The sequence below is a fragment of the Nicotiana tabacum genome, chromosome 18, assembly GCF_000715075.1.
Source record: "Nicotiana tabacum cultivar K326 chromosome 18, ASM71507v2, whole genome shotgun sequence".
NCBI classification, from domain to species: Eukaryota; Viridiplantae; Streptophyta; class Magnoliopsida; order Solanales; family Solanaceae; genus Nicotiana; species Nicotiana tabacum.
Window position 1 is genome coordinate 42,616,048 of NC_134097.1, and position 25,114 is coordinate 42,641,161.

General features: G+C 38.3%; 2 protein-coding genes across 3 annotated transcripts in view; one reads left to right on the forward strand and one right to left on the reverse strand.

Moving 5' to 3' along the window:
• The first annotated feature begins 8,497 nt into the window (after positions 1–8,497).
• On the forward strand, positions 8,498–11,175 carry LOC107762315 (uncharacterized). Of its 2 annotated transcripts, none has more exons than XM_016580661.2 (5): positions 8,498–8,633; positions 8,758–8,859; positions 9,956–10,078; positions 10,505–10,607; positions 10,701–11,175. In XM_016580661.2, exons 2-5 carry the CDS (start codon positions 8,765–8,767, stop codon positions 10,944–10,946), a joined length of 567 nt encoding a protein of 188 aa, XP_016436147.1. In that variant the 5' UTR covers positions 8,498–8,633; positions 8,758–8,764; the 3' UTR covers positions 10,947–11,175. The 2 variants fall into 2 exon arrangements, with proteins under 2 accessions (XP_016436147.1, XP_016436148.1); XM_016580662.2 differs by having other exon boundaries at positions 8,508–8,633; positions 8,748–8,859.
• Positions 11,176–12,926: 1,751 nt separating this feature from the next.
• The window catches only part of LOC107762314 (phosphoinositide phosphatase SAC3), a 34,197-nt gene continuing 22,009 nt past the window's right edge, over positions 12,927–25,114 (reverse strand). Inside the window, 3 exon segments of the mRNA XM_016580660.2 lie at positions 12,927–13,483; positions 20,521–20,656; positions 23,040–23,198. Of these exon segments, the coding sequence (XP_016436146.2) occupies positions 13,364–13,483; positions 20,521–20,656; positions 23,040–23,198 (415 nt within the window). The 3' untranslated portion in view covers positions 12,927–13,363.

Sequence of the window (25,114 nt, forward strand, 5' to 3'; positions counted from 1 at the left end):
ATCCTTCACGTTGCTCGGTAAGAAGTTTGTATGTGTCTCTCTTCTCAGCAAGCTCTTTGGCTTCGGCCTCAAGTTGGCTCAGCTCATCCCGACACCGGAGGAAGGTTTCATGGTGAAGCACCGAGGCCTGCAAGTACGAGAAGAGATATTAGGATCATCAAGAACTAAAGTTGAAACATAAAAAAAATAAAAAGTTTGGTAACACCTTACCCGATTCAGCGGCTGTTGTGCTTCGTTGAATAGGCATGAGGCATCCACCCCGTTCATCTTAGCCTGATCTTCGTCGGTTACTAGGCACTGGAGGTAGCTAGCTACCCCGACGGGGGCGAAAAGAATCCGAGCATCCTCCAGGATAATGAGGACGATTGACCGCTTCTGGCTCGGATCCGTACTCGGGGCCGGGAACTGGTTGACCAACCTCGGGCTCGAGTGCGGCCCGCCAACCTCTTAGGATGGACTTCTCCTCAACACTTCTAAATCACCTAATCTGGTTAAGTCCTCCAGGGTGGACGAGTGTATGCCGTCAAATAAGTGACGAAGGGGTTCGTCCACTCCGCGGGCGCCCTCGTTCGATCGCTCCTTCGTCGATAGGTCTTCGTCGAACATTGATTCCGTGAATGAAGGCGATCATATAATGTCTATCACACCGGGTGGGGCAGAGCCGGTATCTCAAGAGTTCTCGGCCCTCACTGCAACATCAGCCTCATGAACTTGAGAAGGGTTAGCCTTCATCGTTTCCTCCTCCACTACCGCCTGTTCTTCGGGGACTAATGGCTCTGAGGCCACTGAATGTTCGTCCTCCTCAGGCTCGTACCTGAGTCGGAGGAGTGATTCCGAGTCAAGCAGTCTGGAGCTGGAGGTTTCCTTTGACTTGTGAACCAGCCTCCTTCTTGATTTCTTTTTCTCTAAGCTTGGGGAGCTCGGAGCCCTCCTCCTTTTCCTCTCTCCGGCCTGCCTCGGAGCAGGAGACTCAAGAGGCAAGTCCTTACCACTGACTGGAGGCCTAAGCTCGACATCTGTAGGCAAGCTTGCAAAAGGAAGTAAAGAAAATAAGGACTCGATGTTAAAAGAAGAAGACTAACACAACCTACTCGGGAAAGAAATACTACCATGGGAACGGGCCTCCCAACGGCCCTTCGAGAGATTGCGCCACAAGCGCTCGGAGTAATGTATCTATGAAACGATACCTTCGACCCATTCCTTGAGTCGAGTGACAGCATTTGGGACTCGAGCGACAGATGCACCACCACGAATACCAATAAACGAAAGAGAAGTAAACATAAAATCAACATTCGAAGGAAAGTTCTACTTACGTGACATATTTCACTTCTCGGGGAATGGCCTGCATTCAACCGGAATCAAGTATGAAGTCCTCACTCGAACAAAACGGCCTTGCCAACCTCGATCTCGGTCCTCATCAATACTTGAGAATGGGGCTTTATTGGCCCGGCACAAGCTTTATCAGTCCCCCTCGGGATATTTGGGGATTGTACATGAGTAAGTGATCCATAGTAAACTGGTAAAAGTCGATTTTGTTCACAAAAAACCGATGGAGGATCATAATCCTCCACAGTGAAGGATGAATCTGACTGAGGCATACCTTGTATCTCTTGCAAAAATCTATAATGACCGGGTCCACTAGTCCCAATGTAAAGGGATAAGTGTAAACACTCAGATATTCCTCGACATTGGTGGTAATGACCTCCTCTGGGTCGAGGACCACTATGTTTTTATCGGCCTAGTTGTAGTCTTTTCGGACCGTGGGGAGGACCTCTTCGGTAATCGAGCAGATGTATCTCGAGACCTCCTCACATCGCACATGTATGGAGGAAGCTTCTCAACCTTGAAATCGTCATTGACCGAGAACCCCCGGGGATGAACATTTTCAAAGGGGGGTTTGGGTACTGGTTCATCAACAGCCACGCCCGGAGCGATCTCCTCGACCTCAGTGGTCGGCCGCGAAGTAGAAGAAGATTCTTTCTGGGGAACGATTTTGGAAGTCTTTGCCATTCCTTTAGAAAGTAAAAATGGAGGAAAATCTGGAAAAGATGAAAAAATAAAGGAAGTTGAAGGATTAGACTTGTTGGCTTGAGAAGAAGATGGATAAATTTTTTTGCAAAAGGTAGAATTGATGGAAAGTGAAAATGAACAAAGGAGAGGGTATTTTATAGAGTTTCCGTGACGTTTCGCGTCCAGGAACGGTTAACTGGCAGTTGACACGCATTTAAGGCCATTATGACATGATTGACGAGGCGTTTCGCGTTTTTGTCGTTTCTGACACGACGTATCGAAGAAGGAATTGGGGAGCTCATGTCGTTTCTCGTCAACTTATCCTCTGAGAAACGAGGGGACTATCTGTATACGAATAAATTAAGCTCATGGTAAACATCGGGGTCATGGTTCGGATCGGTCCTAGCCTTGAACGACTTCGAAGAATATTGTCGGATAATCAAGCATAGCCAATAGAAGGCCGAAATATTCGTAACCTATCGGATATAGACTCTCCACAAAAGTACAAAATTCGTGGTTCTCACACCTTCCATCGATTAGGTCAAAATCCATTTGAGTTTGAAATTTTCGTCATTTTTGTTCACATCAGTACATTGTCTTTTCAGTTTTTGATATATTATTCTACTTTTTCCAATCTTTAGCTCCCAATATTTAAGCTCATGTTTGTTACGAAATTGTCACCGCTCGTTCCCACCTAAATAACAACAAATAGTATATAGTTACTCGGATCAGTTACTCGTATTATGTTTGCTAACTTTATTTGTAAATGACCATTGGAGTATATAGGTCATTCCTATACTGGTAATAACTTAATCCAAGCCAAAGAAACACACACAGCCTTTCAGTCTCGGAATTTGAGGTTCTCACGCTTCGAATGTTTGAGTGGGTCTTAGTCTAATTAAAAATAGTAGTCGTGATAGAAATTGCTCAAGTTATACCTTATAACCGTATATTACGAAAAATGTTAAGTTTGAAATTCTATTTATACATTTTTTGTAAAACCTATATTAAATTATTTCCATTTCACGGTGCTACTAATTAATTAGCTATGCATGTCGTCATAGTTCATGCTCATGGACGGTATTGCAAAATCTCGTAAAGCCTATTGCATTTAAATTTGACTTATTATTAATTAGTTTCATGTTTCTACAATTTTAGAAAGTTGTACAAACTTTTTAAGTGGCCGACCATATATATCTTATAAATAGTCCACGCTAATACTAGTCCTCTCTTCAAAAAGTTTTTAAAAACGACTTCTGGGATTTATATATACACATTCAAGTCTACTAATATGAAAATTAAGAATGATACCACAATTTTCAATCTCTCTCAAAATCCATAAATTGGAAACCAAATAAGTGAAGGTTTTGGGAGTAATCATCCAGCTAGCTATGATTAGAACCACTCTTCTGCAAGTTAATTTCAACTGTGTCCTGTGCAAGAAATTCGTTCTGCAAGCCATTGCAAGACGTGAAGGTAATTAAACACCCCCACCCCCAACAAAAAAAAGCAGAAAAAAGAGAAATATTAAAACTAAGGCAATAGTTTTTTTATTTACTTCACCATGTAGTTACTTGATATTTAAATATGTTACTTCCTTTTTAATTTATTTATCCCTTTTTCTTGAATTTAATTCTATGATATAACAAATGTCTATAAAATCGACAGGGGCAAATCTAATGTATAAGGTTCAATGAGCTTATCTGAACCTAATAATTTTTGCCTAGCCATTTAGATTCTTTATTGTGTTTGAGAACCATCTAATAAAATTACAAATAATATATGTCAAATTCAGTAAATAAAATGAGATGTGGTAGTCTCAAACACGAATTCGAGCTGGGTTACTTATTAGGTAATTACAAATAAATCTCTTGATAAGAATTTAAAAATGGTAAATAACATATCATCAAAAATTAAAATCACTAATAATATATCTTCAAACTGACAATGTATATTCCTTCCATTTCAGTGTATGTGAACCTTTACTAAGGTCAAATTGACTAATTTTCAATATGAATTCGAACATAGAATTTTTAAAATTTTGAAATAAAATTTACTATATATTTGAAAATTACATAAAAAAGGTATTATAAGTCACAATAATTAATAGTTCAAAGTATTTAAAAAGATTTGCAAGAAACGTGATCAACAAAAATCATATTTGACTCTTCACATAGTAATAGTAATAGGTAGATTCACATAAATCCTTTACCTTTTTTTTGGAGTCGCTAATTACTTGTCATCGTTATTGGGTTAATAGGTATAGATTGTGTGAGCATAAAAACAGGGGAGAGGAAATTGGTAGTGGTTGGAACAGTACGTCCGGAGTTTCTTGTAAAGGAAATAAAGAAGATTGGAAAGGATGCGGAGATAATACAAGTTAGAGAGCATAGACGGAATGGTGATGATACACAAGCGACAGCGGCAGCTCCGACTAATGATGAAAATGTTGAAGGAAATAATAACGTAAGACAGTTGCCAAGAATGTGTAGAGAGTGCCAGAGTCGAACTGGGGTTGAAATTGGTTGTAGGCCTTAATTGGTCATGATCCACACTACTAAATGATTAATATAGTTACCAGAATTGCTGTTGTTTAATTATGTAAATTGTTTTAGACTGCTAATTTCGTGCTCGAAAAAAGATTGATGTTTACACCAAATCATATGATATTATATATTCATTTAGGAATATTCAATGACTTAATTTATGATAATGAGGTTAATTTTTTATTTGTTATTATGTGTTACCGTCCATTTGCCCCGTTATGTCTGGTTACGTAATGAATAGAGGGGTACTTCTTTTTCGACTCTTATACATAGTGCTACTAGGTTTGATAATCAATAAGCTTCTTCATTAACTTTATAAGAATTAAATTCTTTTAAATCAACATAATTTAAATTTATTTTTCTCCTTTGAATTGATGATATATATAGCAATTTTGATTGAATTTATCAGTCAAAGCAGGAAAAAAATATGCCATGATATTCTTGATTATTTTTTGATTCAAAGAGTCATTATAATTAAATTATTATTGTATTCTTAAATTCACTCCAATTAGTAACCCTAAAGATTGCCTTAGTTAGTTTGGTATAAATTTGGGTGGAAATGATTTTTTCTGCCCAGACCCTATGGTGCACACCATTATGCGGGAAATACGAGGCTGGCTTTGGTGGTTGTATTTGAGAATATGAACAAAATGAGTTTTTGGTCTTAATTTGGCCACTTTTTTAACTTTTGGAAGAAAAAAATGTGATAAGTTTTTAAAAGGTTGCCTAACTATAGGTATTCACTTTTTAATTTTCTTTCCTTTTTGCGCATTACTCATGCCAAATGACTAAAACTAATTAGCTTATGATTAACATCGTCTTTTAAGAAGACAGAGCTAAAGTTTAATTTAATTGGACTTTGTAGCTAGTCTGTTTGAGTCATTCTCTAGCTAAATCAAAAAAAATATCATTGTTATGTTAAAGCACATATCCGAAATGTAAAACAATAAGAGCTTACTCGACTTTCCGAATAACAAAAAAAGGGAGGCTAAAATACCAACGATCCTTCAAATTTGATACCACCTCTTGGTTATAAATTTGGTTTCAAAATTTCAAATAGTATTTGAAAATTACTTTAAATTTTGCTTAATTGACCAATAATTTCAATTGCAAACTTAAAATATAGAATTTGAAGTTTTAAAAACAAATTTTAGGAGTTTTTTATAACGTTTTTACTCACAAAACTTTAACTTTCATTTTCATGTTCAAATGCAATCAAAATATACTTTTTTAGCTTCAACTTCAAAAAGTAGAATTTTTCAATATCAATCAAATTACTATGTTTTTATAACTTAGATACTAAGGGGTCGTTTGGTTGCTAAAACGGGATAGACAAGGATATCTCATGATTCTCGGAATTAATTAATCACATGCGAAATAAAATAACTCCGTATTTTAAAATTTTGGCTCTGATACAAAATTAAAGAGAAAGTTTATAGTGTTGACAATTTAAAATTCAATATAAAAATATTGTTTTAGCAAAGTATTTAAAAATCCTACTCGGTAAAATTAAAGAGAAAGTTTATAGTGTTGACAATTTATAATTCAATATTCTGAAAATATTACTTTATCAAAATATTTAATAATGTTATTCGATACTCCCTCACTCCTAACGTGTCTTTCATCATGTATTGGTTTTTATATTTCCATATTTCTGTGTCTACACTTTTTTTTACTCTATTCATCTCTTTCCCTTAACCCATGTTGTCCTTGAGTTACTGTAGGAGATGAATTTTCATTGTATTGTCTTTTTCAAATGTCTATTTATTGCATTATCGTGCTGGTGTCATAGTCTTTCATTTCATTCCCCACTATTTTTCATTCTAGTATCAGAGAAATAACTCCGCATTTTATCCCATAATATAATTTTTATCCCTTATCCCACCAACCGAATTAATTTAGTCTGATACCAAATTAAAGAGAAAGTCTATAGTGCCGACAATTTAAAATTTAATATTCTAAAAATATTATTTTATCAAATATTTAACACTCTTACTCGGTACTCCCTCACTTTTAAAGTGTCTTTCATTATGTATTGATTTTTATATTTTCATATTTCTGTGTCTACTCCTTTTTTTAAGGGATTTTTACCTATCTATATCATATATCAAACCTTATTACCAAAAATGTTTAAGGTTTGTGTTTATTACATTTAAGCATACCAAATTACCATTTCTATACCATAATTCAAATTAGGGATATAATTAAGGGTTCATTTATATTAGGCATAATTATAGGACTGTATCTTCCCACTTTCTCTTTCCTTTCATCTCAACTGTTCACAACACACACACAACTCACGATGCTCCTATGCTTTCTCTCGTTGATCATCCCCAACTTCCCACCACCGTTGAAGAATATCATATTTTCAGATTCACAAGAAAATTTTAAATTCTTTGATCCAACCGCTTGAATTCCCACTGGAAATAATAATGGCAGAGAGTTCGAAATTCTTTGACCTCTTTTTTTTTTGGGCAGTGGTTGAAGGTTACTGGTTAACACAGTCGATTGAAATTCGAAGAAGAAGAAGAAGAAGAAGAAGAAGAAGAAGAAGAAGAAGAAGAAGAAGAAGACATATTTCCAGAATTTGTAGATATTTTGTAGTCAAATTAGAAAAATTGTAGATAAATTGTAGACTGTTTTTTGCAGAAGATTTTGTAGAAGCTTTAGTCGTTTTGGATTTGTGAAAACAGAAAATAATGCACCTACAATCAGAATACAAATAATCTACAATTTATCTACAAGATATCTACAAAATAGATACATTGAATTTTAATATCCAAATTCTCATTTCAATTGTAGCATAATTGGCATTTTCGACATAATTGTAGAAGATTTGTAAAAGTTTTAGTCTTCCCAATCTACAATTCATCTACAATATATCTACAATTTATCTACAATATATCTACAATTCTACAATTTAACTACAATTTATCTACAATTTTTGGAAATACGTCTTCTTCTTCTTCTTCTTCTTCTTCTTCTTCTTCTTCTTCTTCTTCTTCTTCTTCTTCTTCTTCTTCTTCTTCTTCTTCTTCTTCTTCTTCTTCTTCTTCGAGTTTCAATCTAAAATTCAGTCAAAACCAAGTCTAATCTTCACCAAAACCCCTCAAAATTGAGATATAAACTCCTAAACATATTCCGAATTATTTACAACAACACTCAATCCAAACAAATAATGATTTTTGAAAACCCAAATTTGAATTCAAAGCTTTCAAGCTTTTTAATGGCTATCAATGGTGGAAAATATATGGAAGAACAGATGAAGATGAAGATGAAGAACAGAAATCTCCTTTCCGTTTGATACTGGAGCTTCAGTAGCTTGCGTTTTTTGAGAATTGTAGTTGAGTGAGAGAAGAGAGATCTCTTTCCGTTGAGGAAGGAGAGAATTACGCAGCAATTCGAATTTGATGTTAACAGAATCACACGCAGATCTGGTGCCTTCATTTTAGCGCGTTTTTTATGGCAAAATCTACCTATTTTTGGATTGGTATATAATTTGTAGTAAAAGTGTGGACTACACGGATAAATAACAAATTATGAACATTTTTGGTAATAAAGTTTGATATATGGTATAGATAGATAAAAATCTCTTTTTTTTAACCCTGTTCATCTTTTTCTCTTTAACTCATGTTCTTAATTTAAGTCATTTCAAGTCAAGAAAATACTATTGTCAAAACTTGCTCTTAATTCAAATAGAGGTTATGTTTTGATGGACGTTGAGGAGTCTGGTCTTAATCAAAGTACGTCATTTACATATTGCTGAAAAACTTTGGTTAAAGTCTAATACTTTACTAGCTTTTTAAATGCTTGCTAAATGATAGTAGCAGGGTAAAAAGTGGCTATTTTTAGCAATTTTTCGCGCAACCAATCAAGTGGTCAACATAATAATATCTGGGCTGGAGGCGTTCTTCTATGGGCCAGAATCCAAATGTATTTAAGGATTGGGCCCAAATCCAGTGGCATCTTCTCCTCTCCTAACTCCTGAACTGAAAACCCCCCAAACCCATCTCCGTATCCACCGTTCTCTCCTCCGCCGGCCGCCACATCAAAGTCCTCATTTTCCTCTATTGAAAGGTGAGAACCTTGGCTTCTTTCACGTTCTCTTTTTTTTTTTTTTGTGAAAAATCAATTTAGTTCCATTTTAATGGAAAAGTTCAGTGTTAATTTCATGAAATTAATGGAGATCAGTTTGGATCAGGAGAAGGATGTCGTTCATGAAAGGTGATTTGCTGAGTAGAACGAGAAAGCTTGTCAAAGGCTTCGCCAAGGCCGAGCCTGTCTGGCTCAAGGCTATGGAACAGTGCGTTCCTACTCTCCCTCTTTTTATTTTTCCTTTCGTTTTTGTTTTACAGATTTTTTATTTTTTATTTTTTATTTTATCAGTAAAAGATAATTTTATTAAATAACAGCATTATAAGTAGGTGCTGCAGTGTTACAAACAAAAGTAATTACATTACTTTCCTAATTCTGAAGCTTGCTAATGAAATCCAGCATCCTCAATATAATCATTCTTGCACCAGAAAGACAACACTGTTAGCTAGGAATTTGTATTGTATCCCGACTGATTGACTCTGCTTTGCTATCAAAACTCCTAACATTTCGTATGGTTCCACCAAATACAAGCCGCAATTGTTACCTGTATCTTCTCTTGTGTTGTTTGCTCAAATCAGGTTTATACCAGCTTTCCAGGAAACTATGTTGATGTTGGCATTGACCATTTCACCCCTATATATTCAGGAACATGTTCCATAATTCTGCAGTCACTTCACAGTGAAGGAATATGTGGCTATTTCCTTCACTTTCCTCTTCACCTAAGTAAGCACATGTTGTATCCTTTCCTTTGCTAACTTCTTGGGATGCCAACCATGAAAAACATTTGACCTTGTAGGGAGCATTTGTTTTCCAAATCTTTTCCATCGCCGCTACCTCAATTGTGTATTTGTTAGTGTTAGGGCCTTGTAACAGGATTTGGCAAGGGAAGTTTCCTTCACTTTGATGCTTCCAGAATAACTTATCCTTCTTGGTATGCAGCCTTGGTATCCCTGTAAAAATAAAAGAACTCAGTTTGTCTAGTAGAACCCAGTCATTGACATTCCTTCTCAAAGTTATGTTCCATCCTGTGTCTGAAAAGTATCAGTACAACTTTGCCTCCTTGTGCTAGTTAATTGAAAAACTTCAGGCAATTGCTCCTTCAAAGGTAAGTGACCTCTCGAATTGTCGTGCCAATCTTTCTTCCGTTACCTGGACTTTGATGAGCAACAAGCTTCTAATAGAAGTGTTAAAATGCTTGTAGGATTCTTAGGCATAATTTTGCTATAGATTTTATCCATTTTGCCTTTAAGTATGAAATTGTGCTCATAATGCTGGTTGTTGCTTGGAATTTTGTTTGAAACCAGGGCTCCACCGGCAACATTCCCTCGTGCCGAAAAGAAACTGAAACCCGTCAGTTTACCAGAGGATGTCTATATCAAGAAGTTCTTCCAGAAGCATCCAGAATCTAAACACGAGGATGCTATTAAGTATGGCTTCTAACCTATTCATGGTTCTGAGTATGTGTTTTTGAACTCCTACAATCATCAGATAGTAGCATTATAATGTGCTCAGATAATAAATTACCCTTGAGGTGTATGCCGTGTTATACTGTTATCCTTTAGTTTAGGGTCTCAACTTGAATGTGTAGGCTTTAATCTTGATAGTTTTACATGCAATATGCTGCCCGTCAAGGGAAGAAATAGGGAAAGGTGCTACTAATTACATAATATGAAAAGTACTATATCGAGAAGTAAAAGTAAAAGATCATCTATGGTCTCAGCACATCTTATGTTGTCCACTCGAGGATAGAATCAGTATTTTATGTTATTCGTTATTTTCCTATAGGAGAAGTTGGCATGCTGAATTTACCTTTTTGCACAATAGAGGCTTTATTTTCTTGATACTTCTAACAGGATTTCCGGATTTGATCCTCCTCCAGCCCGTATATTTGGGGGGCGAGTGCTCGATTTAAAGGAGCAGGGGGTCAGTGAAGAGGAAGCAATGGCTGTTGCTGATGTACGTATTTCGTCTTTCTATATTCAAATTCGTTGAGGCTCAATCTTCTTCTAGGATCTCTCGTTTAAAACCGGTGTGGCTTTGTTGTTATAGATGGAGTATCGAGCAGAGAGAAAAGCAAAAAAGAAAGCATATTCTCGACTTAAGCAGATTGCACGACTTCAAGGGAAGAAACCACCTCCTAATCCATATCCAAGTGCTATCAAGGAGATACAAGCTGAAGAAAGAAAGTTTGTGCACGATCGTTTCTATAACCGAGATATTCTTAAAGTTGTGGAGAAACTGAAAGAGGAGAGGCAAGCGGAGTTGCAAGATAGAAGAGGTGGAGGTGGCTGGTAAAAGCACATGGTCTTGCTCAGTTGTTCTAATAGGTTTCCTTTTCACTCTTTTGATGATTCAATTGTCTATCCTGAAATATTTAACCCTCTGTCCAAGTGATTATACTTGATAAATTTATGATATCATTTCATCATGGGTTACAAAGAAAACATTTAATTTCTTGTTTATGTGGTAGGCATGGAATTCCTTTTTCAATTAAATTTGAAGAATAAGTGAGTGTTATCTCTCATCTGCGTTGGACAAATTTTGCAGGTGTAGTAATTTTTTCATCTAATACCTGTCATGTATTGTTTATTGCCTTTTCCTTTCAGAGGAGGTTACCACAGCCTCAGTTATAATAATGGGGGATTTCTTCTCAACTTCTTACCCGGTGTAGTAAATGCTAGAGATCTCTTCTTGGTAGCAATCTTAGGCATTGGGCAGTTCTAACAACGTATTATGCATATTTAATTAGATAAAAAAAAAAACTTATTTTGCATGCACTATTTTGCTCAAACTCTCTGAAAATGTCGTTGGGTGCATGACGGATCCTCCCAAAATAGTGCATTTTTTAATGATCCGACACAGTGCGGCAGCATTTTGGAGAGTCCGCACAACATAGTCATGCATGTATTAGTGAGTCTTTTTGAGATTACAACCTGCTGTAGAACTCTCATGCTACTTAACCTTCATCCCGTGTGACGGGCAATGTGTTCCACCACCGTTTAGCCAATGGTTTGTTGCAGAATCAGTTACTGACACAGGAAAATTCATCTTTCGAAAATGCAGTGTTTATTGCATTATGAGTTTGTTGCCCCACAAATTTGATGGTGGAAGTTATGCAAATTCCATGATGTGGTAACGAATTCATGCTTGGACTAACTTGTATGGAAGTAGCTTTCAAAGATCTACAAGTTTTTACTTTTACTTTCTCTGCACATCGAATTCCTTGTATCTCCGGCTGCTAGTGTAAATTTATACTTCTAGTTATGCTTCAGTGTCACTTCTATAACTATATGGCCGCCATTTTCTTTGTATCTTTTTTTTTGTTTTTTTGATTTGCACCGGGTGTCCGAGTCTCTTCGAGACCCGACTAATCCCGGGGGTGCACAGGCCTTCGGCAAGGAGTTTCCCGCAAGTGCACCACGGTTAATTCAGGTTTTACCCAGTCCGATGGCCCTCAGAAATTGTTTGCATCCAGTGAGTTTCGAACTTGAGACCTTGAAAGGGAGCAAACCCCAGGCTCAAGTCAATTGCCACCAGGCCAACCCCTGAGGGTTTTCTTTGTATTTTTGTTCTGCCCTTTCTTCGTTGCTAAAGTGCAGGGGAGATTGGTCCATCCAATAGCTTTGGCTGATTTAGTGCTGGAGTTAGATTTTAAGTTACTGTTGTTAGAATGGGCGTTGGTGTAGTGGTTGTTATTCATTTGTGTATTGCCAGTGTTAGATGCAAGTAAATGCATCAGAATTGCCTTAGGCAAAGCAAGGCAGATGAAAATCCGTGGTAAAAGGCTTGATTATCTTTAGCTTCCATATTGAGTGTGATTAAGAGAAAACTCCAAAAAATCAATACAAAAAAGAAAAGTATCTTTACCTAGTTGCTAATCCCAACTATTGGGACCACAGTATAGGAATCTATCACCATTAGACGATCTGAATTCAGAAAGCTTTTTCCTTCTATTTTGCCGAAGATTCAATTCAATGTGTTTTCAAGTTTTGCTCTTAACTGTCAACTTAAAGAAGGGGAAAAACATAAAATTGACATATCAAAATACATCTATCAGGACATAATTCATTCCCCGAGCAAGAAAATAACTCTGACTTGCCAGGAAAAGAATCAATCAGTTGACAACTTTAAGATGACCAGGCTGCTGCTACAATCCATATGGACGATACAAGTAGCAATTTTGTTTCTTCAAGAGCTTATTTCACGATTAGATATCACTTCCAATATAAGTATGTGTTTGCACTGAAAAATTGGTCTACAATTGTCGAATGGAGCTTTAGCAAGTCAAACCTGTAATTATTTCACGATTAGATGTCACTTCCAATATATGGAAGTATGTGTTTGCACTGAAAAATTGGTCTACAATTGTCGAATGGAGCTTTAGCAAGTCAAACCTGTCTATTTACAACATTGGAACCTACATTCCGTGAAAAGAGTTCCAGAAAGAATTTTATAACTGTTGGCTATGTACTAGTGGTATCCAACTAGACTGATGATTTCAACAATCAAATAAATGCAAGCCTAGATGGTTGCTTAGTCAGGAAATATTGTAAAAAGAATGCTGATACAACAGATATGGTGTGTTTCCTCCTAAACTGTCCCCGCAACACTTCTCCAAACATGAGGCATGCCAGTGCTAGAATGAGTTGAAGGTGTCGGCACGTTTACTAACACGACTCGCAGGAAGGCATGAATTACAATGTTCGGAGGCATCAATGACACAGTGTCTCTCCATAGTTTACCCAACGTACAAAGCTATCTGAAAGTTCCTCGACAACTACAAAGTTCTGGGCATCACTATAGGATGCCTCTGCTCCAGCATTTTCGATTCCCTGCAGATAATGAATTCTATAGTTAAATATCAAGCAAAGAGAAAGTAGATAACACTGCCCAGTAACTTAGACATACAACAACAACAGCAGCCCAGTGTAATCGCACTAGTGGGGTCTGGGGAGGGTAATGTGTACGCAGACCTTACCCCTACCCTGAGGGGCAGAGAGGCTGTTTCCAGGAGACCCTCGGCTCAAGAAGAAGACCAACTTAGACATACTAATATAGAATTTATTAATTGTTAATATGGTGTCTTGTAAACTTCACCAAAAACAAAGACTTAGTCGGTCAAAACATGGCTTCATATCAGAAGCGACTACAATCGTATTTCAAGGGTGACTAACGAACCAGCACATCTGAGGAAAGTTGCTAAAATTGTTCAGATAACCTTGTTCTTTTCTTCTTTCTTTTTTATGAAAATAGCACCAACAGAGTGCTGGACATGTACAGGGAGGATCAAGGAAACAGTTATTTCAATCCTTCAGGGAGTTGAGAAAGTCCAAAGTGTCAATGACATACTAGAAATAGTTGTTTCTCCACTAAGCACTACATCAACAACTTTTCCGTTAGTAGCTGCCCACAGTTACCAATGATCACCCCTACCCCCCCCCCCTCCAAATAAAAAAATAAAAGACCCCTTTATATATTAGAGCCTAACTATGGAAATCCAAGATTTGCAGTTTGACAAATAACTTTATAAACTGTTTCTTTTTTGTCCAAAGCAGGCAAGTAAGGTGAAAAAGCTTTTCTTCAGAAATATCGAGCTATGGCGAAGTCTTTCATTAGTTCTCCAACCTTTATGACACTTATAGTACTCAATTTAATTGCAACAATCATATTAATAATCACATTGACAGTCATCATCAATCTGAAACCAATAACATTACTTCCATTATATGTCGGAGTGACACCCCAAAAAGGAAAGTTCCACTTGAAGCATCCACTTGATCTAGATTTGGGGTCAACTAACACTATCCACGCTAACATGCGATCAATACATCACCTTAGTTAAGTCTTTAACATTATGAATATTTTCGTTTTCTTTTTATAGAAGATATGGTTCACAATTTAACCATATTCCTCAAGAGCTTTTAGAAACAAAGAAAATAGCTGACGGTGGTCAATCAAGTAAATTTCTAGGGCAAACCAGGAAAGACAGTAGGCGACTAAAACGAACCGCCAACTTCCAGATAATGGCCACATCTATGTAGAATTTTTTTTCAAATTCCTGTGGTATTGTTGTCTTCTCGGGTGGAAAATCTCAGAACTAATGTTATTAGGTGGTGGCTGACTAACCCTGACAACAAAGTTCATGAGCTGATTTTGCAACGTTTACCATCAGTTTGCTATGGGGAAAAAGGAAGCACATGTGCAATTAAGTATGATGGAACAAAAGTTCAACTAGTATGGTTATAGATCAAGTTTCCAATTTGATTCAACTTTTGCTTAACTCACAATTTCCTTCTTTAGATCTTTCCAGTTCACGGCCATATATACTTGCTATCAAGTTGGTTAGATGAATTAAACCAAGCTACACCGAATGTTGATGGTTGTAGTAAGGGCTGCCATGGAGAAATCACAAAGGACACTCGGGGATAGCATTCACTGCCTATTTTGGCTGCAATAACAATAAAGATGAGATCCAAGCCTTGAAGATTGGACTACAATGGTGCTTTGACATGATTATCACAGGGTAAGAGTAGAATCTAATTTTATTTTTATCACAATCAAGAAGGAAACTAAAGCTTCCTAGCAGCTAAAAGAAGACATCCGGGAGGCACAACAAATGAGCACACAAGGTATTGTTCCAGGGAGGTTAATTGTGGCTGACCAACTTGCAAATTTTGGGGAGCAAATTTGAATTCATTCTTCCCCGAGGACATAAATTTGGCTATAGAAGTTATAGCCACATTGAAGAATGGTGAAAATGGATTGCCAGGTTCCTTGAATTCGTGTGAAGAAAGGTAAATTTTCTTTTGAACCTGGATGGACCACTACTTTTGTCAATAGATAGGTTCTAACATTTAGTTAGATATGGTTTTAAAATATCAAATGCATACATCTTGTAAAGGAGAAGTCCTCCTCATTTAGTTTAACATAAACTTTGTACAGGGATAGGTTTACTTAATTCCGTAACGACACAACCGGTCGTTTTGAACATTTGCACTTTGCTCGGCGATTTGGGGGGCATGAGTAACTCCGTATGATGTATTATGACTTGTGTGAATCCTCGATTTTGGTTTTAAGGAGATCCGGAATTTGATTTGAAAGAATGAATTCCATGTTTGAAGTTTTAAGTTGGAAGAGTTGACATAGTTTGACTTTTTTAGTATTTGACCTCGATTCGGAGTTTTGATGGTTCCGTTAGGTTCGGATGGTGATTTTGGACTTGCGCGTATGCCCGGATCTACATTTGGATAATTCTAGAAAGTTTCGGCACTAATTGGCGAAAGTTAAAAATTTGAAAATTAGGAATGTTCATAAGTTTGACCGAGAGTTGACTTTGATGATATCGGGTTCAGATTGTAGTTCCGAGAATTGGAATAGCTTTGTTATGCCATTTGAGACTTGTGCGCAAAATTTGAGTTTATTCCGAGTTGATTTGATATGTTCAGGCACGAGTTTTGAAAGTTAAAAGATTCAAAGTTCATTAAGTTCGATTTGAGATGTGATTCATAGTTTCGATGTTGTTATGTGTGATTTGAAGCCTCGAGTAATATGTTCAGGCACGAGTTTTGTTGGCATGTTTAGACGGGGATCCGAGGGGCTCCGGAGAATTTCCGGGTGGTTTCAGACCATTTCTAGGCATTTTTAGTTGCTGGTTTTGGCTACAGCAGTGTGCATTGTGATCACGTAGAATTGGTCGCGATCGCGAAGAGTAAATGGGGAAAATGAGCCTGTGAATCGCGTCGCAGAAGGCTTTTCGCGATCGCGTAGAGGAAAATTCTCCTGCCACTGACCCGACTTTGGAAACTTATATCTTTTAATCTATAAGGAATTTGGAGATGATCCAAAAATGAAGGTTGTAGCCCTTTGTGTCTAGTTTTCAGAAAATCGAACCGTTTGTCACGGAGTTTTGCACAAGAAGTTATGACTGTTATACTACATGCTGTCTGGAATAGTTTGGGGAGAGTTAATAGAAGTTTGTTCATCGCGATCGCGGGGAAATGGCTGCGATCGCAAAGAGTAAAACTGTCCTCGAAAATTTTTGTAATCGTGATCGCGAGGTTTTGACCACTATCGCAAAGTGTACCCCTGGAACAACCTTTAAGTACTCTATTTTACGGGTTTGACTTTTTGGTTGACTTTGGGCTTTTGATTAAAGATTCACCTTTATCGATTGGGTTTGTTTCCTTAGCCATTATTTGATGTATTTGGGTTGCTTTTGGCTAGTTTCGAGCCGTTCGAAGGTCGGTACGCTCGGGATGGCATTTTTGGAGCATCACTTGGCTTGCTCGGTATTGAATTTGGCTTGTTCTAAGTAAGTAACACTTCTAAACTTGGTGTTGAGGGTATGAACCCTTGAAATACGTGTTATATGTTGGTGTTAAGGTGATGCACATGCTAGGTGACGGGCGTGCACCGTATGAATTATGACTTGGTTGTTTCTGTGGTACTGTGTAGCTACTTAATCCTGTTTTTATCCCTGAAATCTCTACGTGCTATAGTAATTGAGCTGTGATCCATGTTAGAAACTATATTTAGGCTACATACTTATTATGTTGGGGCCCACCGAGGTCATGTCTGTTGAGTTATTTGCTTAAATTGTACATACTCAGTTCTACTCATTCATTGGCATATCATATCTCAATCTCTTTTGCTATTTATTGATACATCATATTGGGTTGATTTTCATGTCGGGACGTTCTACTACGGAAGCTATCCACCTTATCAGGAGGTTGGTGGAATAGTACAGGGATAGGAAGAGGGATTTGCACATGGTGTTTATTGACCTAGAGAAGGCGTACGACAAGGTCCCTCGGGACGTTCTTTGGAGATGCCTAGAGGTGAAAGGGGTGCTAGTAGTGTACATTAGATCGATAAAGGATATGTATGATGGAGCTAAGACTCGGGTCAGAACCGCGGGAGGTGACTCAGAGCTTTTTCCGCTGGTTATGGGGTTACACCAAGGATCTGCGCTTAGCCCGTTCTTATTTGCCCTGGCGATGGGCACCCTGACACACCATATTCAAGGGAAGGTGCCATGGTGTATGTTGTTGGCTGGTGATATAGTTCTGATTGATGAGACGCGAGGCGGTGTTAATGAGAGATTGAAGGCTTGGAGGCAGACCTTGGAGTCCAAAGGCTTCAAGTTGAGTAGGACTAAGACGAAATATTTGGAGTGTAAGTTCAGCAGCGTGACGGGGGAAGCGGACATGGTAGTGAGGCTCGACTCACAAGTCATCCCCAAGAGAGAAAGTTTCAAGTACCTAGGGTCAATCATCCAGGGAGATGGAGAGATCGACGAGGATGTCACGCATCGTATTGGGGTGCGGTGGATGGAACGGCGGTTAGCGTCTAGAGTCTTGTGTGACAAGAAGGTGTCGCTGAAACTCAAAGGTAAGTTTTACAGAGCGGTGGTTAGACCGGCTATGTTGTATGGGGTTGAGTGTTGGCCAGTGAAGAATTCACATATCCAGAAGATGAAAGTAGCCGAAATGAGGATGTTGATATAGATGTGCGAGCATACTAAACTGTATAAGATAAGGAATGAAGATATTTGGGAGAGGGTGGACATTGCTCCCGTAGACGACAAGATGCGGGAAGTAGGCTTAGGTGGTTCGGGCACGTGCGGAGGAGAACCACAGATACCCCGGTTAGGAGGTGTGAACGGTTGGCTTTGGCAGGTACGAGAAGAGGCAGAGGGCGGCCTAAGAAGTATTGGGGCGAGGTGATCAGGCAGGACATGGCGAGGATTCAGATTTCCGGGGACATGGCTTTTGATAGGAACATGTGGAGGTCGAGCATTAGGGTTGTAGGCGTGGGGGTAGTCGAGAGTTTTTCCCTTTGTACAGGGTAGTCTGATAGAGTTTTGTCTAGGTCTGTTAGCGATCTATGTTGTGTTCACATTGTTTTTTTCTCTCTTACGTTGTTGTTATTATCTTTCTGGCATCTTTTGTTGCTACTGGCCTTTTTTTTTGTGTTTCCTTTTGTGATATTATTGTCTCTTCTGTTGAGCTGAGAGTCTCCCGAAAACAGTTTCTCTACCCTTTCGAGGTAGGGGTAAGGTCTGCGTGCTATTTATTGATATATCATATCATCATTTTGGGCTTGTTTCATGACATTGTGAGCCCGAGAGACTGGAGAGATTGATGACTGAGTGAGGCCGAGGGCCTGATTGTGAGGATGTTTATAGGATCGGGTTGCACGCCGCAACAGGCTTTATTGATTCATGCCATGATTGGCTTATTGTAGCGCTGGAGTTGGATCTGCCCCTCCAGAGTCTGCACACCCACAGTGAGCGCAGGTACCTACTGAGTGCGAGTGCCAAGTGATTAGGAGGACTGAGTGGCTGTGAGGTCTGAGTGGCTATGAGGGCTGAGTGACTGGGAGGATTGAGTGACTGGGAGGACTGAGTGTATATCACTGTGTTGCATTGCATTCGACAGGCACACTTGACATACAGGCATAAAGATGCATTTTACCTCATACGGTATTGCGTCATTCATGACTTCACATACACATTGACATGTAGGCATAGAGATATACTTTCCTCATGTCATTTAATAATGAAACATCTTACTTGTTGTCGAAAGTTTTGGGAAAAATCACAATTTTCCAATTTACTCACATTTTGGTGATCTCAATAGGACGCGAGGTTAGAGGTGTGGAAGCAGACCCTGGAGTCTAAAGGCATCAAGCTGAGTAGGACCAAAATAGAATACTTGGAGTGTAAGTTCAGTGGTGAGACTCGGGAAGGGGAAGGTGAGGTGAGGTTGGACTCGCAAGTCATCCCTAAGAGAGGTAGTTTTAAATACCTTAGGTCTATTATTCAAGGGGATAGGGAGATTGATGAAGATGTCACACATCGTATTGGGCGGGATGGATGAAATGGAGACTCGCTTATGGTGTTTTGTGTGACAAGAACGTGCCACCAAAACTTGAAGGTACGTTTTACAGAGTGGTGGTCAGACCAACTATGTTATATGGGGCTGAGTGTTGGCCTATCAAGATTTCCCATATCTAGAAGATGAAGGTAGTAGAGATGACGATGTTGAGATAGATGTGCAAGGCACACCAAGTTGGATAGGATCAAGTATGAGATTATTCACGACAAGGTGGGCGAGGCTTAGGTGGTGGCTTTTCGGTGTTGTCCCTCATTGTCTATCTTTTTAATTAATGTGGTACTTATGTTTTTCTGAGCCGAGGGTCTATTGGAAACAGGCTCTCTACCTTCACAAGGTAGGGGTAAGATCTGGGTACACACTACCCTCTCCAGACCCCACGATGTGGGATAATACTGGATATGCTGTTGTTGTTCGGTGATTTCAGTAAAAGATTTGGGTTTTCACTGTTATACTTGAAAAGAATGCGTATTTTCCGGAACTGTGACCGAGATGAGCATTATATCTCTGAGTTATTTCTTTTATCACTTTTTATTATATTGTTATGAATTGTTGTTGGCTATTGGTGTTGGACTCCGAACTTTGTCTCAGCTCGTCACTACTTTCAACCTAAGGTTAGGTTTGTTACTTACTGAGTACATGGGGTCGGTTGTACTCATACTACACTTCTGCACCTTGCGTGCAGATTTTGTAAATTCCAAATCTTAGAAACTCATGATTTGTACTACTAGTCCTTGGGAATTCTTTGTATAAAAGCTCAGTTGTATTATTATTATTATTTCTCTTAAGGAATCTTATTTGAATTGGTTTATTCTTAACTGGCTTACTTAGCGGGTTGGGTTAGGTGTCATCACGTCTAGCTAGATTTTGGGTCGTGACATCCTCATGCAATCTTTTTTTGGTGATATGAAGTAGCACTCAAGTACATCAGTGAATGGTTTGGCCAAAAAAAAAAATGAGTGTAGAAGCCTTACTTGTGAAGTAACTGAAATACCAACATTCATGCTACATCCACCTTCACTGGAGAATGGAGTTGTTGTTTCCCCCACTATGTCACTGACAACATTCTCTGATGATAGTCCACCTATTGGCGAGTTTGTGAACAATGACCTGCATCCATAGAAGGCATCAATGACATCGTTTCTTCAAGTAAACTCTTAACATTTACATCATATGTGCAATCAGTTCTAGATGGAAGAAGTCAACAATTACTCTTCCAGCAGTTCACGATTATAGAACAGCAACTTGACAACACCATTATGAGAAATTTTAGAGCGCGGGGAAAAAGAAAAAGTAAGTGTAACTGTCAACCCTCAACTTTTTTGCAATGTTTGCCTAATTCCTACACAACCATCAACATTAGAAACCACCTTATCATAAACAGATATCACCAGAATAATCACTTGAAGAAAACCTTTTGAACCAAAAAAGAATACAGATTGGCAACAGGAATACTGCCCATAACATATCCAACTGATAGATCATGACCAGTGGTAAATTATACAACCCAAGAAAACTAAAGGCATAGTGGAAAGCCAGTGAATTCTAAAGAGTACTAGAACTGATAGCAGATTAAGAACTTGAAAGCAATTTGATCTCCTACTTCACAAAAAATTAATTTCACTGCACAACACTTTAGTCTTAAAATTAAACAACCACCACTCAATGGGATCCCACAAGTGGGGTTTGGGGAGGGTAATGTGTACGCAGACCTTATCCTCATCATGGGGGTACAGAGGTCATTTCCGAAAGACCATCGGCTCGAGAGGAAGAATAGGAACAAGTAAATAACAACCACAAGACCAGGAAAATGATACCAACAATGTAAGAACCAGAGAAAAACAAATGGAAGAAAGCAGTAGCAATAGCAATAGCAAAAGCAAAAGCAACAGCAACAACAATAAGTAGTAACACGAGAAGGTACTAGAAAACTGAAGCGGAAAATAGTACTAAAACAACCCTAATACTGACACTCTAAGAAGCGAAGACAATGTACTAGTTAGCTAGCCCTAATAAACCTGGAACATGTCAGAAAAACACACGACGATCTATTACCCTTCTACCTTAATCTTCGATCTCTATACCCTCCTGTCAAGGGTCATGTCCTCGATAAGCTGAAGTCGCGTCATGTCCTGCATGATCATCTCTCCCCAATACTTCTTAGGTCGCCCTCTACCTCTTCTCCTACCTACCAGCGCCAGCCGTTCACACCTCCTCATCACACCTCCTCACTGGGCATCTAGGCTTCTGCTTCTCACATGCCCGAACCATCTAAGCCTCGCTTCACGCATCTTATCCTCCATAGAGGCCACACCCACTTTCTCTTGAATATCCTCATTCCTAATCTTATCCAATCTAGTGTACCCGCACATCCATCGCAACATCCTCATTTCAGCTACGTTCATCTTTTGGATATGAGAGTTCTTGACTGGCCAGCATTCTGCCTCATACAGTATAGCCGATCTAACCGCCGCCTTGTAGAACTGGCCTTTAAGTTTTGGTGGCACATTCTTGTCACACAGGACGCCAGATGCTAGCCTCCATTTCATCTACCTCACCCCTATACGATGTGTGACATCCTCGCCAATCTCCCCGTCCCCTTGAATAACTGACCTGAGATACTTGAAACTTCCTCTCTTGGGGATGACTTGTGAATCCTGCCTCACATCTATATATGCTCCTCCTGTCACTGTGTTAAACTTGCACTCTAGGTACTCCGTCCTGCTCAACTTGAAACCCTTAGACTCTAAGGTCTGTCTCCAAACCTCCAATTTTTCGTTGACACCGCCTCGCAGTGGCGGATCTAGAATTTTTATATCGTGGGTGCTCAATTATTCTTAATTTAAAATTTACTTAGACTGGGTGCTTACTAATTTTCTACCTAAGTAGTAGTGTTGTTTTCAAAAGCAATGTGTGCTTAAGCACCCATAGTACATAACATGGATCCGCCATTGCCGCCTCACTTCTCATCAATCAGTACTATGTCGTCAACGAATAACATACACCATGGCACCTCCCCTTGAATATGACGTGTCGGTGTATCCATCGCCAAAGCAAATAAGAACAGTCTTTAGTCTTAAAATTAGATACCAGTATAAAACAAAAGTTGAAATGAAAAGGAAATCATACTAAAACATTTGAAATATCAGTATATAAAGAATTTGGATTCACAAAATTAAGAGTTGCATAGAAGAGTAGTGAACATTTTGGAATGACCTAAGTGCAAAGTTTCCCAGGCTCTCAGCTAACTGAGTTGATGGGAGATATAAGTTTTATGTTTGAAAAATGCAGAAATAAACATTGTTTCATTAAAGGAATCAGATTAAAAGATGGCATAAGCAGTGACTTAGTTCCTCTAAGACTCTAAAAGCCAACTGAACTTGAGAGAATTTAAACCTCAACGAAAAAATGTCATAAGAAAGAAAATATCTCAGATGTAATGTCCAGCCTCACCTTATTATCCAAAAACCTGAAACTTAAGTCAATCAATTACCTGTCCAATAACTCTTCCTCACAGGAATTCCCAGAAGAAGACAACCAATCTAAGTCAACAAAGTTGGAGCAGTCATATGCATCTGCATTTCGGTGTTCCAGGGATTGATCTCTTTGCATTTCTACAAAAAGTTCCCTTGCAGGAACTGTTTGAGCATACCTGCATAAAGAAAGATAAATAAGCAGAGCAGAAGGCGAGAAAGAAAATGATGTATATGGATGTTTTTGCTTTCTAGGATAACAGAAACTTAAACTAGATTTTCATGCTATATCTAAATTCATTTGAATTCTCATAAGTCATATACTCACTTGTGTATGCAGTGAGAAATAGAATCCATAGACCATAGATCAACTAACCACAGAAATAATGGTAGGACAACATACAACTATTGCAGATTGTGGTTTCTTATGGCTTAACTACTCTTTATACTTCAATCAGACCTCAACTTCCAGCTTGACATTCCAAACTTTCACAGCACAGTGCATGTGTCAAATGTCAGCTAAGCTGTTACTGTGGCACTGTAGCGTTGGCAAACTGAAAATTTACACTACTAAGGTTTCACCTTGCTGGAACCTTTTCAGGAAAAGGAGTGATCACGTGCTTCCTTGTCTACTTGGTAAATCGAGAATGAAAGTTGAAGGAACTCAAACAATGGTAAGGTATTGGGGCACATTTCAACTAGTTTTCATCTGACTTACCAAAGATTAGCATAGTTTGGGATGGGCTTGGGATCAAAAGAAACACAATAGGGTAATCGAATAAGGGTTGGGACAGGATCCCTGGATAACCCCAGTACTCTAAATTGTTTATAAGTGACATCATTGTATTAATGAAAAAGGGTAAAAAATATCCTTAAACTATTTGAAATAGACCACTTTAATCCTCCGTTAAATATGGTGCCAATTAAGTCCTTGCTGTCCAAGGCTAAATCTTAAACCCTAATCCCTGTCTAATTAGATGAATTAGCAGCTGAAGGGTAATTTTGACCCTTTTCCGAAATTTTAATCCTCCTCTTTTAAAATTCATTTTAAAGTTTTATAATCCCCCCCCCCCGGTCAATCTCAGCAAATAAATTCAATCTAAACACCCCATTTGGTTTCTTCAAGCTCTTATTGGTTTTAAAATTCTTCCACAAGCTGCTCCAAAATCAGTTCAATCTTCATGTTTAAGTACCAATGACTAACACTGATAATTTTCAACAACAAACAACCTCAATCTTGTAAGTTTCCAGCACCAGAATCTTAAATCTCAAAGTGAGTTTTCTATTTTCATCACTTCTTTTACACCCAAGCTCCAAATCAGTGTATAACTATGAATCTAATTACACATCAGCAATACCCATCGTATTTCACCTTCAAACATTTTCGGTTTTAAAAGAACCCAGATCCGAATATGTTAGCCCAAAATGGATTTTAAAATTTTTCTCAAGAGTTGTTCACAGTTGTTCGCGCCAACTCTAAATGAGTGTTTAGCGATTAGGTTTCAAGCTCCAATTTCAAATTCGACTTAAGTTCACAAATCAGCACCAAAAGAATGAAACTGGATTCCGAATGAAATTTAAAACGATATCAGTCCAGATCTCGGCTTAAGTTCACGAATCAGCACTCAATAATTCAAGCTCCAATTTCAAATTCGCTGAACTCCCACTTGGAACAAAACCCTTCAAATAGTGGCTCAATCGATACTTAGCACAATGTGGTTACAATCTCCCCAACAGATGCAAATCCACACTTTTCTTTTACTTTTTGTCTAATGATTTTGCCGCAATATTGCTACCATGTATTGGAGCAAGAATCTCACGGGAGGGGGAGGGAGAAAGAAGGAGAAAAGAGAAAAGGAAAAGAGTAGTAAAATTTCTGAAAAAAGGTCAAAATACCCTTCAACTATGCTAATTAATCTAATTAGACAAGGATTAGGGTTTAAGATTCAACCGTTAAAAAATAAGGATAGTAGTCCAAAATTTAGACAACGAGGACTTAATTAGTACCAAAATTTAATGGAGGATAAAAGTGATCTATTTCGAATAGTTAAAGTGTAATTTTGGCCCTTTTCTGTTTCATTAGTTCTGTCGAGTG